Here is a 15,231-nt window from a genome sequence, read left to right on the forward strand (position 1 = left end):
TAATATAAGTATGTAGTGAAGGACCAAAATTGTGTAATTAAGGTTGTATGTTGTATGACTGATAACCAGGGAGTAGGAGGATTTTGTCCATGTGCCAAATGACCCTGATCAATCCTGCTAGTCTTGCTGCCGATTCTCCAGACAATCATATGTTTTGTTACATTGGCCTTGAAGCGGCCGTTGCATTAGACGAAGGTTTCTATTTATTTCCTTGGCCGGTTGGAAAGCAAAGGCAGCCTCGACCAGCAAGCGAGCAGCCCCTGCCCACGTGCCCTTCCAGCCAGCGCGGCGAGCCAGGCTCCGCAGGGCGAGAGACCGGAGCCGTCGGATGCCGCTGGGGGGCCAGCAGCAATGCCGCCGTGCCGGCAAGCGATGCCACCGTGCCGCGTGCCCCACCGGCAGCGCCTGCGCCCGCCGGGACTGAGGTGCAGAGAAGCCCTCGGCCCCGATGGCCCTGCTCCAGGAGAGGACAGAAACCTCGCCCAGCCTTACGCACCGAGATAGATCGGTCCTGTCCCGTTACAGTGTGAAAACCTGAGCTGCAGCTCTGCGACTCCTGGCAGCTGCTTGGAGTAAACCGTTCGTCTGAGCATGGGAGCGCAGCAACCCTGTACCTCTATTTTTTATATCAAGATTTTTTTTCCTGTTCATATTTCTTAATACAGTTTGTTTCCTTCCTGTTTTCATGCAGCTAGTGTCTCTCTTTTGGGATCCCATCTCCTCTAATTTAGCACTGATGAAAAATTTTAATTCCTCCACAGTTAAGAGAAATAAACAGAAAGCCTCGCTGAATTTCTATTTAGCTGGTCTCTCCCAGTCAACTACACCTGAAATGTGCTGCAACTCACAGCAGATTTTTAGTCAGCTATTCTGAAGGATTGTTCCCGAGACGTGCATATGCTGAGAACAAGCAGAGGCCAGAAAGATGCTGCCAGAGTGAAGCTTTCTTTTTAGAGCTTGTAATGGGGAAACCTGGCTCCTTGGGGGCAACCCGACTCGGAGCTGTCCTGCTCAGGGACACCCCTCACCACTGACAGCTTAAACACAGGGACCGAGCGGTGCTGCTGACATTGCCTGCAGTTCCATTTTGGGCAAGGAGAACACGCATTTCGTTGGGATCCATGAATTTATTGTTAATCCAATTAATCCTTTAACGGGCTAATCAAAACAGACACATTACAACAAAGCTGCCCCTCTGAATCCAAACCCAGGCGGCGCGTGGAGCTGCCTCACCCCAAAATCGTGGCTGCCGTTCCCCCTCCACGAGGTTGAGCATCGCAGACGGGCAGAGCCGCCCGGCCCCGTCTCCTGCCACCGCCCCAAAGGCCCCACGGCACTAAACCTCCGACTCACGAAAGACCCCGAGGCGAACGGCTCGGCCATACCGAACCACCCTGCCTCGGCCCTCTTCGGTAATCGCTTGTCAGCGCTAATTCCGGGGGAGAAGGGGAGGAGAGGGGACCGCGCTGCCTCGGGAAGGAGGGGGTTTGACCCTCCGTGACTACGTCCCTCTCCAGGGGGACGGACCCCCCTTCTGCCTGGGCACGGCCCCCTGCCCCCCCGGCCGGGAGCTGCAGCTTTGCTGCTCCTCACGCTCCTGGCTTGCTCGTCCGGTAGGACTTGCAAATCGCTTCCCTCTGGCTGGAGCATCCCCTTTCTGGCCCTAGAGCGGACCAGAACAACTCCGACTGCACCAGCCTCCGGCATCTGCCGTTTTGGCAAGTGACGGAAAGGTGGTGGGCATCACCTCACCCTGCCGAGGTCACAGTTCAGTTCAAAAGAACCAAGAATAATTGTGGGGGTAAAAAAAGAAAGAATAAAAAAGAAACAGGAGGCAAAATTGGGTCAAGGAGTAAGCCTAGCATACAGATTTAAGTTCTTAAAAATTCTCGATTCAGGTATGCTCTCCCCACGCCCCGGTCTTCCCACACAAGGTGTGCAGCCCCTGCCACCAGGCAACGGCCCAGACCTCCGCAGGGAAAGGGACGGCAGCACGGGCCACTTCACAGAGCCCAGACCACAGCCGCAGCCTCTTCAACCTCAGCCAACACCTTGGCTGCTTCTTGAAGCCTGTGCCAGGTCATTAATGCTAGTGCTGGCCAGGAGCGCTCGGCTGCCAGGTCTCACGTTAATTAGCTGCTGCCACGGCGGCTACAAAGGCCCGTCCTGAATGATAAGATCTGCCACCTGTGACTGCTCAAGACAAACGAAATTCAAGAAGAAAGGATCTCCCGCTCCCTTCTCACTATGGGCTCAGTCCGCAGAGGTTTGAAGACCCCTGAAATAAGTCACGCCAGAGGCATCTTCCCTTGGCCGTAAGCCTACACGTCGGTCTCTATCCGCAGCCGCTCCATCCGGCGGACGTTGCACTCCACCGCTGTGCGGCTGGTGATCTGCCGAGCGCAGGACTGGGGAAACCAGCCCCTTTCACCGTCCCTCAGCCTCTCACCCCAGCACCAGCCTAGGAGGAGAGCAGAGCAGGGAGGAAGGGCTGCTGCGCGTGGAAGGAGAGGGCCGCACCGCTCCCCTTCCCACGGAGGTGCCAGCTAGAGGCGTCCAGGGAAAACTTCGCAGGGGAGGAGGTTTCTGATTTTCTGCCTGTTCTGAGGTTGTTGCTCTCACTTCTGAGGTCTCTGCTGTGGGCTGCCAGCGACAGCCTGCGCACAGCATCACTGGTAGGTAACGCAGCAGCCGCCCATGGCGGTGCCACCTCCATCAGCCTGCGGCGACCTGCTGTCATCTGCTGGGCCACAGCACCAGCCAGCGACACGGCTGGGGCTTCCTGGAAGCTTCCGAAAATCGCTAAAACCCCAGTTCAGTGGGATCACTGAACCTTTTCCCCCCACCATAGCTCCGCCTAAGGTAAGCCTTCCCCGGCCGCAGCTCCCCACTCGCTGACACTTACCATCCTCTCCACCCAACACCAGGACGACGTCAGCCTGCTGCAGGGAAATCTCGTCCGCCTGTTTAGCCAGGTATGCGTGGGTTATCTCCACCTGGCTCAGATCTGCAGAGGACGGCGGAGAGCAGGGACCCAGTCAGAAGGCACGGCCGGGAGCCGCAGCCCGGCACCCCTGCTCGACGGTGCCCCCGGGGCTGGGCACGCTGCTCCCGCCCGGCCCGGCCGCCCACCCCTGCGGGGCTCCACAGCAAGTCGTGCTCCGTCCCCCTCCTGCCCCTGCCCCTCCTCTCTCCTGCTGCCCCCTCCAAGCACACGGGAAGGGGAAGCCAAATCCCTTCTTACCGACAGTCTGAGGCATTCCTGGAATTTCATTGTGCCTCCTAAGAAATGTATTTAAGGTTTATTGTGACTGATAACTTAATGGAGGCAACTCCTAATAAGCCAGGTGCGGTGCCCCGAGTTCTCTCCATCGACACGTGTCCTCAGCCCCTTCTCCAGCAGGAGCGGGTATGAACGGGGTAAAAACCCGTGCCTGCAAATGCTCAGGCTCTAGCGCAACCACTAATCCCCGCCCAGCCAGGCCTGACCCCCACGCCAGTACCTCCTTTAGGAGTGGTGTCAGGCTTCTCCTTGTCTCTGTGCATCAGCGCAGCAATCCACCGGGCCCGGTCGCTCCTGGCAGAGGGAAAGCCCATATTACAAAGAAAGCCGTAGGGACAGCATCCGTGTTGCTGGCAGTAGCTGGGAAATTCCCAGCAGGAAACACGAAGGCTTTCAAGGGAAGTCAGACTGAACAAACGTCACATTCAGAACATTCAACGTAAAGATAATCACAAGCGGTATGCATCGCCCAGCCGCTCTGCTTAACTCGCGCCGGGGAAGCATTATATGGGAATTATAAGGGAAATCTAAGAGAGAGAAGGAAACAGAGCAAGGGGACGAGCCCGCGCGGATCCCCCTCTCTGGGAGGAGGCACGGGGAGGGAAAGGGTGCTTCACAGAAGCCTCAGGGGGATTTCCAGGGTGCCAGTTTATCCCACAAGCAAGAACGTGCACCCTGTGAAATCCCACCGGGCCACTCACAGCCTCTCTGCCGAGAGCACGATCTCCTCCCGCCTGCCCTCGCTGTCCTTCTCCATCACCACCCGGAGCAGGTGCCTGCCGGCCGCGCCGCGGGCCGTGCCACCACTCCCCGTCTTGCCGGGAGGAGGGGAAGGCGGCTCCGCGTTCTCCATCTTCTCCACCGTGATCTGGTCCAGCGTGGCGTAGTTCATGACGGTGTAGCTCTCCTCGCTACGGCAAAGATGGGACGGCACCTCAGCAGAGCGGATGCCGCCGGCGGGGACCGAGCTGCCTCCCGGCGCCGGCTCAGAGCCCCGGTGGGTGAAGCTGCGTGGCCATCACCGAGGTGACCGTCACGGCGAGGACATGAGCTGATGGCCAGGGGTGGGACACGGCTCTGCGGACTTGCTGGCCACCCACAAACAGAAGCAGGGCCAAGGGCTGTGGAGCTGGGCGCTTCCTTTCTGGCTAATAAGGGACACTTCAAAAAAGGTCAAAACAGGGAAATCTCGAGAATTTCTTAGGCTACGTGCTGCTTGGGAAATTGAGATTTTAATCCCCCTAGTTGTTATGTAGGGAAAGGAAGGGGTCCCCCCCAGCCTTACCTCTTCTTCTTGGTTACGATCAGGACGTCGTTGAACAAGAAGAGGTAGCAGAGCCTGCCGGTGCCCCGGCGGAAGATGCCCGCCTCTTCCGGCAGCAGCAGGTGCAGCTCCCCCCGCTTCAGCAGCCAGCGGGAAGCGGAAATCAGCGGGAAAGGCTGAAACGGAGCCAGGGAACGTCTGACTTACGACCTGTCTCACAAGCGGCAGGCAAAATCAAGTCCAGAACCTGTGCGTGAACTCGCAGTGGACCCTGGGGTCAGTTGGGTCGGACACGTCAAATGCTTTTAAACATCTTTTCCAGGAGACCGTCCAGGGGGCAGGGGGGAAGGCAGCAGCCGTACTCCCCGCTCCAGCACGCCCAGAGAGCAGCCCCCCGAACCGCAGCAGTGGGGCACATTGTCAAGGCTTTACTGCACCCCTTTAGAAAGCCGCCCACATCTGACAGCGCTTGCAGACAGACGAAGCCCCGTGTCTGTCTGGAACAGCACAGCGAGGGCAGACATCGCTGCCGGCTGATCCACCCAGGTAAAACCTCCTCTTGTTGGGGGCAAGTCCAGCTTTCACCAGATGAAAGCACAGAGCGCGGCAGAGGAGAAAGTGGGGGGTCGCGAGGGAGCGTGGATTAAACAGGACTGCTCTGCTGAACACTCCACGCTGGCAGGGCGAGTGCCCGGGAACTTACACTTGAGTCAGAACAGCAGGAAGAAATGGTGACCCCGGGCACGAAGCAGCGATGCTGCTTGCGGCAGCAGCGATGCTCCGCTGGTCAAGGCTTGCTGGAAGGACTCCCAGGACAGGCCCGACGCGCCTGGGATGGGCGGCTCTAACAGCACACCCCAGAAGATTTTTTTCCCGCCACTGCCGCCAGTCCTCACCTTCCTTTTTCCAAATTCCAGCTGTTTCTGCAGGGTGTACATCTGCTCTGTCCTCTCCATAGCACGAGCTCCCTCGTTGCAGTTCTTAACCAGCTAGAAAAAGAAAAAGCACCGCAAGGGAAGCCGAGCCCCGACACAGGGCTCAAGCCAGGTTTGGGAAAGGAGGTTCTCCTGCCACGAGAGATCTGCAGGAGGGAGACGGCACGATTCCTCTGCCTGGAGAAGGACCAAAGTGAAACCGCGCCAAAACCGAGCTTCACCGAGCAGCAATACGGAGAGGAAGAATCAATCATCTGAAGAGAGGAGGTTAAGACAGGCGGACAAACGACCAGTTAGAGGGGGGGACAGCAGCTTTCCACAGGCAGGTGAAGCAGCGCCACATTTCGCCCTGCCGAGGGCAGCCGTGTGGCACCCCGGCCCCTCGCGCTGTCTCTCGAGCGGACGTGCCGGTGCCGCTGCCCCTCCAACCCGGGGACGGGGGTCCCGCATTCTGTGCCCCTGCCGGATGAGCGAGCTGGACAGACCACGAGCGGCAGGAGCGCGCTGCCAAGAGCCAGTCTTTAGGGGGACGAAAGGAAGAGCTGCCACCGCCGCTTTGGTGGCCGTGATCTCCGCGGCGCATCGCCTTGCGTGAATGACAGCCTGACGGGAAGGCAGATGAGACACGGGAGCACAAAGAGCGCACGGCTCACGAGTGCCACTGCTCCCGCTGTTCCTTCGCTCCTCTACCCTTTGCTCTTTGATTTGTTTACTGCTCTTTGCCTAAATCTCTAAAAACTGAGGCAAGTAAGTGTCGCTATCACCTCGAGGGAGGTTCTGAGAAGGGAGCGCTCGAATGGAGAAGACGACACCAAGGGAAGGACAAAAGATGGGCCGAAGAGGAAAGAAGAAAAGATGACAAGAAAAAGGAAAAAACAAGACCAGGTGAAAAAGGTGAGCAAGGGAGAAGACGTGTACATCCAGCAGCTATCTGGAGCAGAGAAATCTCCAGTGAACCGATGTAAGAAGGAAAACCAGAGGCCAGAATGGCAGGCTCGGGGCCGGAGTGACGGTGCGCCGGAGGGAGGAAAGGTGGAGAGCTGGCAGCCGGGCCTCACCTTGCTGATGGCTTTCAGAGCTCTGGTGGCAGCTCCATACGCTGCAGTGCATGCTTTTGTTTTTTGACAGACAGTCTAGAATGCCAAGATAAGACGCTTTAGTGATATTGCGAGACACAGAACTGCGCATCAACCTGGGATTTCAGGATGCTGCACGTGCTCGAGCCGTTCCCAACGGTCAGCCTGGCAGCGGGACGGGCACGCGGTGAAAGCAAGGTTTAACAGTGCTGGTAGCGCGACTCTGGTTTCTGCTGGGGCTTTCCCATCAGATACGTGCCTGAGCATCACTGTCACGCCGCCCACCAGGCATCCCCCTGGCCCTCCCCCCTGCAGCTCCCACGGACTGGGAGCCGTTACTAGAAATCCCCTGTCCAGCAGCTTTGCTGTTTAGAGCAGCAAAGTCCCGGATTTCAATGAAGCTTGTGCAAGACCTGCTTTCCCTTCCTGGGCCACCCGACCACTGATAAAACAGGATGCTCGCCACCCCACCCTGGGTATCCAGACGCAGCACGGGGCACGGAAGAACCTCACGTCACTCAGGTGGATGGCGCTGAGACACGACGTGTTATTCATAAAGCTTTAAGCTGCACATCTGACACCCACAAGAAGCAGATCTCTCTGGATCTAAATCCTGAATAAAGGCTCGGGCATCCCAGCCTCGGCTCCCAGAGGGATGGAAGTCCAAGCAGAAGGCTGTCCCGGGCTCAGCAAACCGAAGAAGGGAATAACACGGGCACCTCTTCAGAGGGGCCAGCAATGCCACCGTGTGACTTACTTACATCTAACAGCAGAGGAAGCCGTGTTACCCTCTGCATAGGGAGAATGAGAAATGATATCATTGGCAGGCCTCCACATTCTGGTTTCCTTTCAATTTGTTTCAAGGTCTCTTTAAATAAGGGGTTTGTGGTTCTGGAACAGGACAAGAAATCTCCATTAACTCTGTTCTTCAGTTAGCAAGATTTTCCAGTAGCTTTCCACGCACGAGGAATGCAGCGCAGTGATGGCACTGCCTCTGGTGCTCAGCGGCAGCCTGCTGAGCTCAGAACACAGAGCTGGGGCGGAAAATGGACTGATCCCTCAGCAGGTGATGGAAAAGCACCTAGAGATGTTGAGGCCACCAAAAGGTGGGTAAAGGCGTAGATGTACCAACAGCAGACACAAGCTTGACCTGCACCAGCAGTATGATCTGGAGAGAAACAGCCCCCACAGATGTCCCTAACACACCCCATACGTGTCCTGACCTTGGCAAGACCCGTCTGACTTCGGTACGCGGTAGCGTTGCCCCCACTTGTCCCCGTCCTTCACCCTTCTCACAGCACAACACAAATCACATCCGAATCACCCGACACAGACACACAGAGTCTAGAGTCAAACCCTGCTCAGAAAGGAGACAGCCTTCCTTAGGGAAAAGGACGCAGCACAGGCTGAGGGAGCCACCCGCACGTCAGGGTCCCGTCTGCAGCCAGCAGCACCCCGGCAGCCCAGAGACCCCTCGTAAGCAGCTCCCCTGCCAGCCCACGCCTGAGCGCACAGCAGTACTCACAGCAGCTTCTGAAGTGTCCTCTGCTGGTAGACTTCGTTGGAGCAGTAGCTGACGTAAGGACTGAAGTGGTTCGAGGCGTGTTCTTCCACTATGTCACTGATGTCAGGAATTAGGAGGTTTTCCTGGTGTCGCTTCTCTAAGTCTTCAAAGAAGCTAAGGAGAGAATTTCAAATAACTTCACTACATGACTCATTGGGGACGGACAAACTGAACAGACATGTTTAACCATGTTCCCACTGCAACTTTTCCCCAGTTTTCCCAGAGGAGAAAGGCCCTGGATCCCTTCCGCACGGGGTCAGCTCTGTGCAGCCGAGACACCCACGTCTCCAGCGCGGCTCCCAGCAGCTCCGCGGCAGAGATGGGGACGCAGCTCTCCAGCTCCCCGGCCCCCAGGTGCGCAGGCTTCCTCCATTCCCGCACGAGATCCCTCCTCCGCTTTAGCTCTCCAGGAAGATTCGTTTCTGCCCCATCAGGGCCGCTTCTGCCCAGCTGCGGGAAGCCGCAAGCCCTCACCGCCCCCGCAGCAGTTCCCAGCCCGCCGCAGCCCCGCCTGCTGCTTTCCCACACGGACAGGGCTCGCCGGCCGCCCCGAGCACCAGCTCCCAAGGCGTTTGCTCCCCTCCTCCCAGGGAGCAAAGGCCACGCTTACGCTGGCTCTCTGAAGGCGCAGTTTCGGCACCCGAGCGATCCCCCGCCCATGCTTCGGAACAAGCAGCCGCTTGCTGCGGCTCGGCCACCCCGCGCCCCTGCCTCGCCGGCCCCGCTTTCGGCCCTGCCGCAGCCAGGCTGGAGCTGGGCGGCTGCGCCGCAGCGCGACCGGCTCCACCTGCCCCGTCTCACCAGCCCAGGGGCAAGGGGAGGCACCACCGTCGCGGCAGCGCCAGGACACCCGAGGAGAAGTTTCCAGGCAAACAGGAGTGTCCCAGGCTCAGCGGCTCAGCCAGCTTTTGGCGCCCGACTGCAGCCGCACGGCTGAGCACCACCATTATAACCCATTAAAAAACTGGGTGTCAGGGTAACAGACTCTTCAGCTAGACATTCAGGTCCTGAGCATGCAACAGCGGGAAGCCGGCGCAGCACGCTGCGGGGGTATGTGCCGCACCACGAGGCACGAGGAAGAGGGCAATAGGTGGGACGCCTCAGGACCTTCGGCAAATCCAAGGGACGGCTGTTTTTACACAGCAAATACACGGAGCTCCGGAGTGACTCCTCCAGGCCTGCCTGGTCCCAGCCCCACGGCGACGGCCCCCACTTGCCTCGTGCTGACCGTCAGGATGTCGCTGATGTTGGAGAAGAGGTGGTGGTGCTCCGTCTGAGTCATGGTCTCCTTCAGCGCCTCCGACCTCATGAAGTGGCACACCAGGACGCTCAGGCTGTGCATGTAGGAGTACTCAGAAGTGATGATCTCAAACATTGCCTGAAAAAGCAGAGCAGTGAAGATGTAACAACACAAACTGGATTATTACTGACTAAACAAGGCCACGAATTAAAACTTGCTGTATCTTATTTACATTCGGTTGGCACGAAGCCACTGGAAATGACTTTGCTCCAACAGTGCGGCATTCCCTCATCTGATGCATGGCCTGGCCTACACCAATAACTTCAGCATGGTTTAGGACTTCCATTCATTAGTAAGCCACAGCCCTAAGATGTTTTCCCTTCCAGTGGCTATGTCCCATCAGCATCCGCAGGAGTTGCCTGCTTCCCCGCCAAGACGTGCGGGTGAGCCCTCCCAACGCTGCCCAGTGCCAGAGCTGCTGGAAGCAGCAGCACCATAAACCCCGACCGCAGGAGCTGAACCCGAGCCTGAACCCAGCCCTGCTCTGAGCCGACCCCGTGCGAGAGGTCCCGGCCACAGCCACGCGTGCCCCCGCTGCCTTCGGCGTTCTCGTTGCACTCCCGGGCGTGCCTAAGGCTCCTCTCACCTCCTGCCGTTTGCGCTCCTCGGGGGATATCTTTTGCAGGATGCCCGCTTCCAGCACCTGCGGGGAAAGGCCGGGATCAGCCGGCGCTGTGGCTGCGCAGCGACGGTCCTTGCACGCCCTCTAGTGCGGCCGGGGGCTCTCCCCCGCCCCGCGCAGCCCACCAGCCGCCCCACGGCTGCATCTCCCACCACAGCCACCCTGCGGTTCGCTGATGCCGCTCCGCAGGAGGAGGTTATTCTCCCCAAGGGCCAGCAGGGAAAACCCAGGTACCCAGCGGGAGCACCTGCTTCCCCCCGCCTGCGGGTGAACCTCTCGCAAGCACAACCGCAGCAGCTCCGCCGGCATCCCGACGAGCCTGGACAGGAGCCTGCGTGTCCCAGCCGGGGCTGGACAGCCCCAGAACATCCCATTGCAAAGACTAACGCTGCTGACTTATCTGCTCACGGTTTGTTCAGCAGCTCAGAGAGCTTTTAAAATACACGCAGCTGTGCTGCAACATGGCACGAGCACGGGAGCAGCCCACGGCGAGGGCAAGCGGGGTCCGGACCCTCCGGGCTGGGCTGCTGCCCTACCTCCGGGAGCTGGCTCCAGGTCGCCTGCGCCGGGCGATAGCTCTGCACCACGATAGCGGCATCCGGAGGGGATAGCTCTTCTGGGAGGGATCCCTCCAGCAAATCCTCATCTGACTCATGGCTGACAGAGTTCAGACCTCTCTCACGGATTTCCTGATACAGCCGGGGCTCTGCAGAGGAAAAGGCAAGAGGTCAGCGAAGCCTCTCTCAGCTGCGGCCCATGGCTTCCCTTCCCACCACCGCCTCACCCGTTGGCCAAGAGCCCTGCCACGAGCGCCGGCGAGCCAGGACCAGCACCTCTCCACTTTGCACAGCACCAATTAACCAGCAGCTCCTTCTCCCGACAGCCCCAGCAGCCAGCGCGCAGCGCGCAGCTCTCCCGTGTTTGCCCAGAGCAAGCAAAGCTGGGAGCGCTCCAGCTGCGAGCACGGCACAGCCTGAGCGTCATCGCGCCCCGGGGAGCGGGAAAGCAGGGCTGCAGCGCTCCTCTCGCAGGTGGGGAAACGAAGGCAAAAGCAATTGCCCCAGGCCAGGGACAAGCAGCAGCACACGTGGCAAAGAAACTTCCAGGGATTCGCTTTGCTGAGAAGCGCCCCGGTGCCCTGAAAGGCAGAGGGGACACCGCAGCCGGCACTCTCGGGAAGAGGGGAGGCAGCACTCACGGTCCTTGAACGAGCCGCCACGTTTCTGCATCCGCTTCCGCCCAAAGGTTCTCTGCAAAAGGAAGAAGAGGAGAACGTGCTGCAGTTACTGTATATCTGTGGCCCTGGGAAGCTCCTTCAGGAAAGGGCAGAAGTTACCTGTGTGACCAGTCAGCAAATACCACCCTGTTCTTTCAGCCTGATTTTTGTCTGAGCTTTTGTTTGCCTTACCGAAGTGACTCAGCTTTCACCTTGCGTTATCAGGGTCATGATCTAAACCATTTTGTAGTTACGCCGCTGCCTTTCACATCTATCTGTCTCACACCTGGACTTTGCCTGCACTGGAGTCTCCTTTTCCCCAGACCTGCTTCACCCATGTTTGTGTACAACCAACCGCCACCTCGCAGCCACACTCCCGGCCAACCCCACCCTGCAAACATGCCCGCAGCCGCCTGTCGACGAGCGGGAGCCCCAGAGCAGCCCGCGACACTCCCCACGAAAGCCATGTCAGCTATTTCCGGGCTCTCCAGGGACCCACAGCATCTGCTGGTGACACGCAGGCTTCCCAAGGCACCAGTCACGTCACCAGGCTCAGCGAGCCCTGCCAGCTCCACGCGGGGCTCGCGCAGCTCTGCGACTGACAGGAGCTGCAGGAAAAAGGCTCTGCAGATCCCCCGGCAGCGGCTCATCACCAGGGAAAGTGGGGGCTCAATCCCCGCCCGAGAGCAATCGGGTGACAGTGGGTGCAAAACCCACCTTGTTCCTGCCGGGGCTGTGGGCAGGCAGGGCGCTGCCCTCCTCCAAGGGTTTCAGCAAGGGGACGGTGCTCGCCGGCTCCAGCTCCGCGCCCAGGCCCTTCATGGCCACGCGGTAGGACATGTTCCTCAGGTTGCGCTTGAGGGTCCCCCCACCGTCATCCTCCACCTCCGCCTCCAGCGAGAGGCTGGGGACGGACGCCGGCTTCGGGTCAGGGCCCAGGGGCTCCCGGCTCGACCCAGCTGCCCCGAAGCTCTGGTGCCGGGAGGGGTTGTTCTTGGTCTTGGTGGAGACAGCCAAGCTCTTGGGGATCAGCTGCTGGGTTCCCACCTTCAGCGCGGCCGGGCTGTCCGTGCTGAGGACGATGCGGCGGGGCTCGGCCGAGGTGGAAGAGCCCATGGCCGAGAGCGAGGTGGCATCGGGCGCCATGGCAGAGCTAAGCTTCCCCGGTGGGGAGGTCGGGCTGGGGGGCTCCGGCCGCACGGGGTGGCATCGGTACTCCAGGAGAAAGGTCTCATCGTCCACAGAGCTGCCAGAGGGGCTCCGAGACATGACGGCGGCACAGGGAACCAGTAAGCTGCGTAAGACAGACAGGCAGACAGACAAATGGAACGACTTTTCCCAGTAAGGCAGACGGCATTTACGCTTCGCCATGGCCAGCGTACCATTTTGCACAGGGAACCTCGGGGCAGCACAGGACCCAGCCTCCGCTTTCCCAGGGTGCTGTACGCAGGCAGAGCCCGTACGGACGCACTCGTGATGCTCCCACTGCCCACACACCTCCGGCGAGCGCCTCAGCACGAGCCCTGGGCTCCTCAAAGCCTGTACCTGTCCCAAACCGCGCCGAGGAGCGGCTCCACACCGGGGGCAAAAAAACCTGCCCGAGTCCCTAAAGCTCCTCGTTCGGGGTTAAGCTTACTCATCTCCTGTGCCACACCACATACGTGCACCTACAGAACAAACGTCTGACAGAGCATTTTACACCCACTGCCTACCCCATTACATAATTTGAGGAAAAACTGTGGTTTAATTCCTCTCAACTGAGATCTCATTGTGTGCCATCGCCGCCTCCAAGCTGTTCCTTTTCACAGGCCACAGACCAGGAAACAGAAATCAAGGCATGAACGTGTTTCCCTGCATCAATGACTGGCAGAAGGACAAGACAGACGCATCAACAAAAGCTCATTTGATCAAGATGCTGCTTATTTTCCTGTCCTTGGACGAGGGACACATGCCTCTTGGCCAGAGGGCTGCCAAGTCTCCTGCGGATGAGAAAAGCACTACATTCTACCCTTAACCCCATCTTGCTGAGGATGAAGCCTGTCCTAAGCACTAGCCCCAACAACAAGAAACAGGCAAGCCCCATCTCAGAGGCACTGGGTGCTGCAGCATCCTCAGGGCTCCGGTGCCACTGACGGAGGGCTGGACGCTGCGCAGGCCCTTGAACCCGCGTCTCCGGCGCTGCGCGGTCCCGGGCGCGCGGGGCACACGATGCCGAGCACACACCGGCCCAGTAACCCCCGTGCTTCCCACCCCGTGTCCTCAGAGTCCCCGCGCAGGCAGGGCCCGCCCCGCTCGGCTGCGCGCAGGCCGGCATCCGCCCCTCGGGCCCGGCGCACGAATCCCCCGGCCCCGGCAGCTGCACGAAGACCCCCCGGGAAGGCCCCTGCAGCCGGACGGCGAGAGGACGGAGCCCTCGGCCACTCACCCGCGCTGCCCGCTCCCCCTCCGCGGAAGAGGCGCTGCCCAGCGCCGGGATCCGCCTCCTCCCGGGGCCCGGCCCGGGGCAGCCGCGGCGGGCAGCGCCGCTCGGGGACCGGCGGAGGAGCCGGGCCCTGCGGGGCTCTGCTGGGCTCCGCCGCCCCCTCCCCGGAGGGCGCCCGGCGGCCGCTCGCTCCGGAGCCCCACAGCCCCGCTGCTGCCCGGGGCCGCCGCCCTCGCCCGGCCCGCCCCGGCCCCGCACCGCCCGCACCTACCCGCGCCCCTTGAGCCCGGCGCGGCGGCGGGGCGGGGCGCGGCGGAGGCGGGCGCGGGGCCGCCCCGGGGAGGGACCGGGCCGGCCCGGGCCGGCCCCCCTCGCCCGGGGCCCGGTGGCGGCCGCAGGCGCCGGGGTCGCGGCTCAGCGCGGGGCCGGGGCGGGTGTCGCGGGGTGCCCCGGCTCCCTGCCGCTGCCCCCGGCCCGGGTCCAGGCCGGTACCCCAGGCGTGCCGGCGTCGAGGAGAGCTCAGCTCACCTTCCGCGCACCATCCCGGGCTCCAGGACCTCACAGGAATGAAAAACTAACCAAACCTCAGTAAAAAGTATTTTTTGCTGCTTCTTGACGTTTCTTCAAGGTGTTTGCACAGCACTTCTCTCCTAGCCCTGGGCTCTCTCAGGATCACCCATTCCCGAAAGCCTCCTCGCCGAGGTCACTGCAGGTGACTTCGGCATCGTCCTCCCGTCGTGTTAAGGGGTGACAAACCGCCGCGCCTGCGCCTGCCCGCAGGGTCTGACCAGCAACAGACACTCAGCTATTTCAAGCAGGCCAGGGACTGTTTCTTACTGAAGGCAGGTATAGAAGGCTTGCCGTAGCAGCTTACGTCTCCAGTGCTTAAATGCAACCACAGGCTGTCCCTCCAGGTGCGTAAAGCATCAGTTTCGGGAGCTTTGGTACCACGCACTCTCTGTCAGGAGGTGCAGCCAGCGGGGGAAAGAGGATCCAAGGGTCAGGCTGTTGACAGCCGCCCCGTAGCTCAGCTGCCCAGTAAGGCCAGGCTCAACAGTGCCCCGTGTATTTACTGGGAACAGATTTTTCCTTGACCTTCTCTTTTGACCCCCGCTCTGATTTCCCCCCCCCCAAAAAATGGAGCCTTTTTCTCGCTGGTTTATGGTGAATCTCAAGTGCTTTCTGGATGACAAAGTCCACTTGTCAGCAGTATTCTGTTCAAAGACTCTCTTCTCTCTAAGGCCTGCCTGACAATCGCTCTATTATCAGAGCTTTCTTATCCGACGGATTTTTTCCCTTTCCCTCCGGGGCTAATAAGGAGAAAGGTTGCCAGCCGTCACAGAGAGGCAGAGGGTTCCTACTCAAGAGTTCAGCTAAGACTGAAACCCTTACATGGCAAACTCCAGGGAAGGGCTATTATGCTGTATGTAGGATACCATCATTTGATCACGATGAATGACTTTTTGAAGCGGAGACCATTCATCAGTTTTGTAATGCGTGTTGTTAGTTCAAAGACCCTGCTTTCAAGTCATTTTTGCTCCCAGGGCCC

At 59.8% G+C, this 15,231-nt stretch overlaps 1 protein-coding gene across 1 annotated transcript; it reads right to left on the reverse strand.

Annotated features, from left to right (window-relative positions):
- Window positions 1-27: 27 nt before the first annotated feature.
- On the reverse strand, window positions 28-12,529 carry ARHGEF16 (Rho guanine nucleotide exchange factor 16). Its single transcript, XM_075172202.1, has 14 exons — window positions 11,978-12,529; window positions 11,243-11,294; window positions 10,581-10,750; window positions 10,009-10,065; window positions 9,340-9,500; window positions 8,084-8,236; window positions 7,320-7,449; window positions 6,541-6,615; window positions 5,444-5,536; window positions 4,569-4,723; window positions 3,985-4,194; window positions 3,504-3,577; window positions 2,906-3,007; window positions 28-761 (listed from the first exon to the last, which is right to left on the reverse strand). Exons 1-14 carry the CDS (start codon window positions 12,527-12,529, stop codon window positions 520-522), a joined length of 2,226 nt encoding a protein of 741 aa, XP_075028303.1. The 3' UTR covers window positions 28-519.
- Window positions 12,530-15,231: the final 2,702 nt, after the last annotated feature.

The sequence above is a fragment of the Calonectris borealis genome, chromosome 23 (genome assembly GCF_964195595.1).
Source record: "Calonectris borealis chromosome 23, bCalBor7.hap1.2, whole genome shotgun sequence".
Classification (NCBI taxonomy): domain Eukaryota; kingdom Metazoa; phylum Chordata; class Aves; order Procellariiformes; family Procellariidae; genus Calonectris; species Calonectris borealis.

Excerpts from the sequence above, each read along its gene's own strand:
- ARHGEF16 (XM_075172202.1), bottom strand. The coding sequence starts at position 12,529 with ATGTCTCGGAGCCCCTCTGGCAGCTCTGTGGACGATGAGACCTTTCTC. Across the intron at positions 11,295-11,977 it reads ACAGCCCCGGCAGGAACAAG|AGAACCTTTGGGCGGAAGCG; the intron begins GTGGGTTTTGCA and ends TTCCTTTTGCAG. Across the intron at positions 4,195-4,568 it reads ATCGTAACCAAGAAGAAGAG|CGAGGAGAGCTACACCGTCA; the intron begins GTAAGGCTGGGG and ends TCTTTGCCGTAG.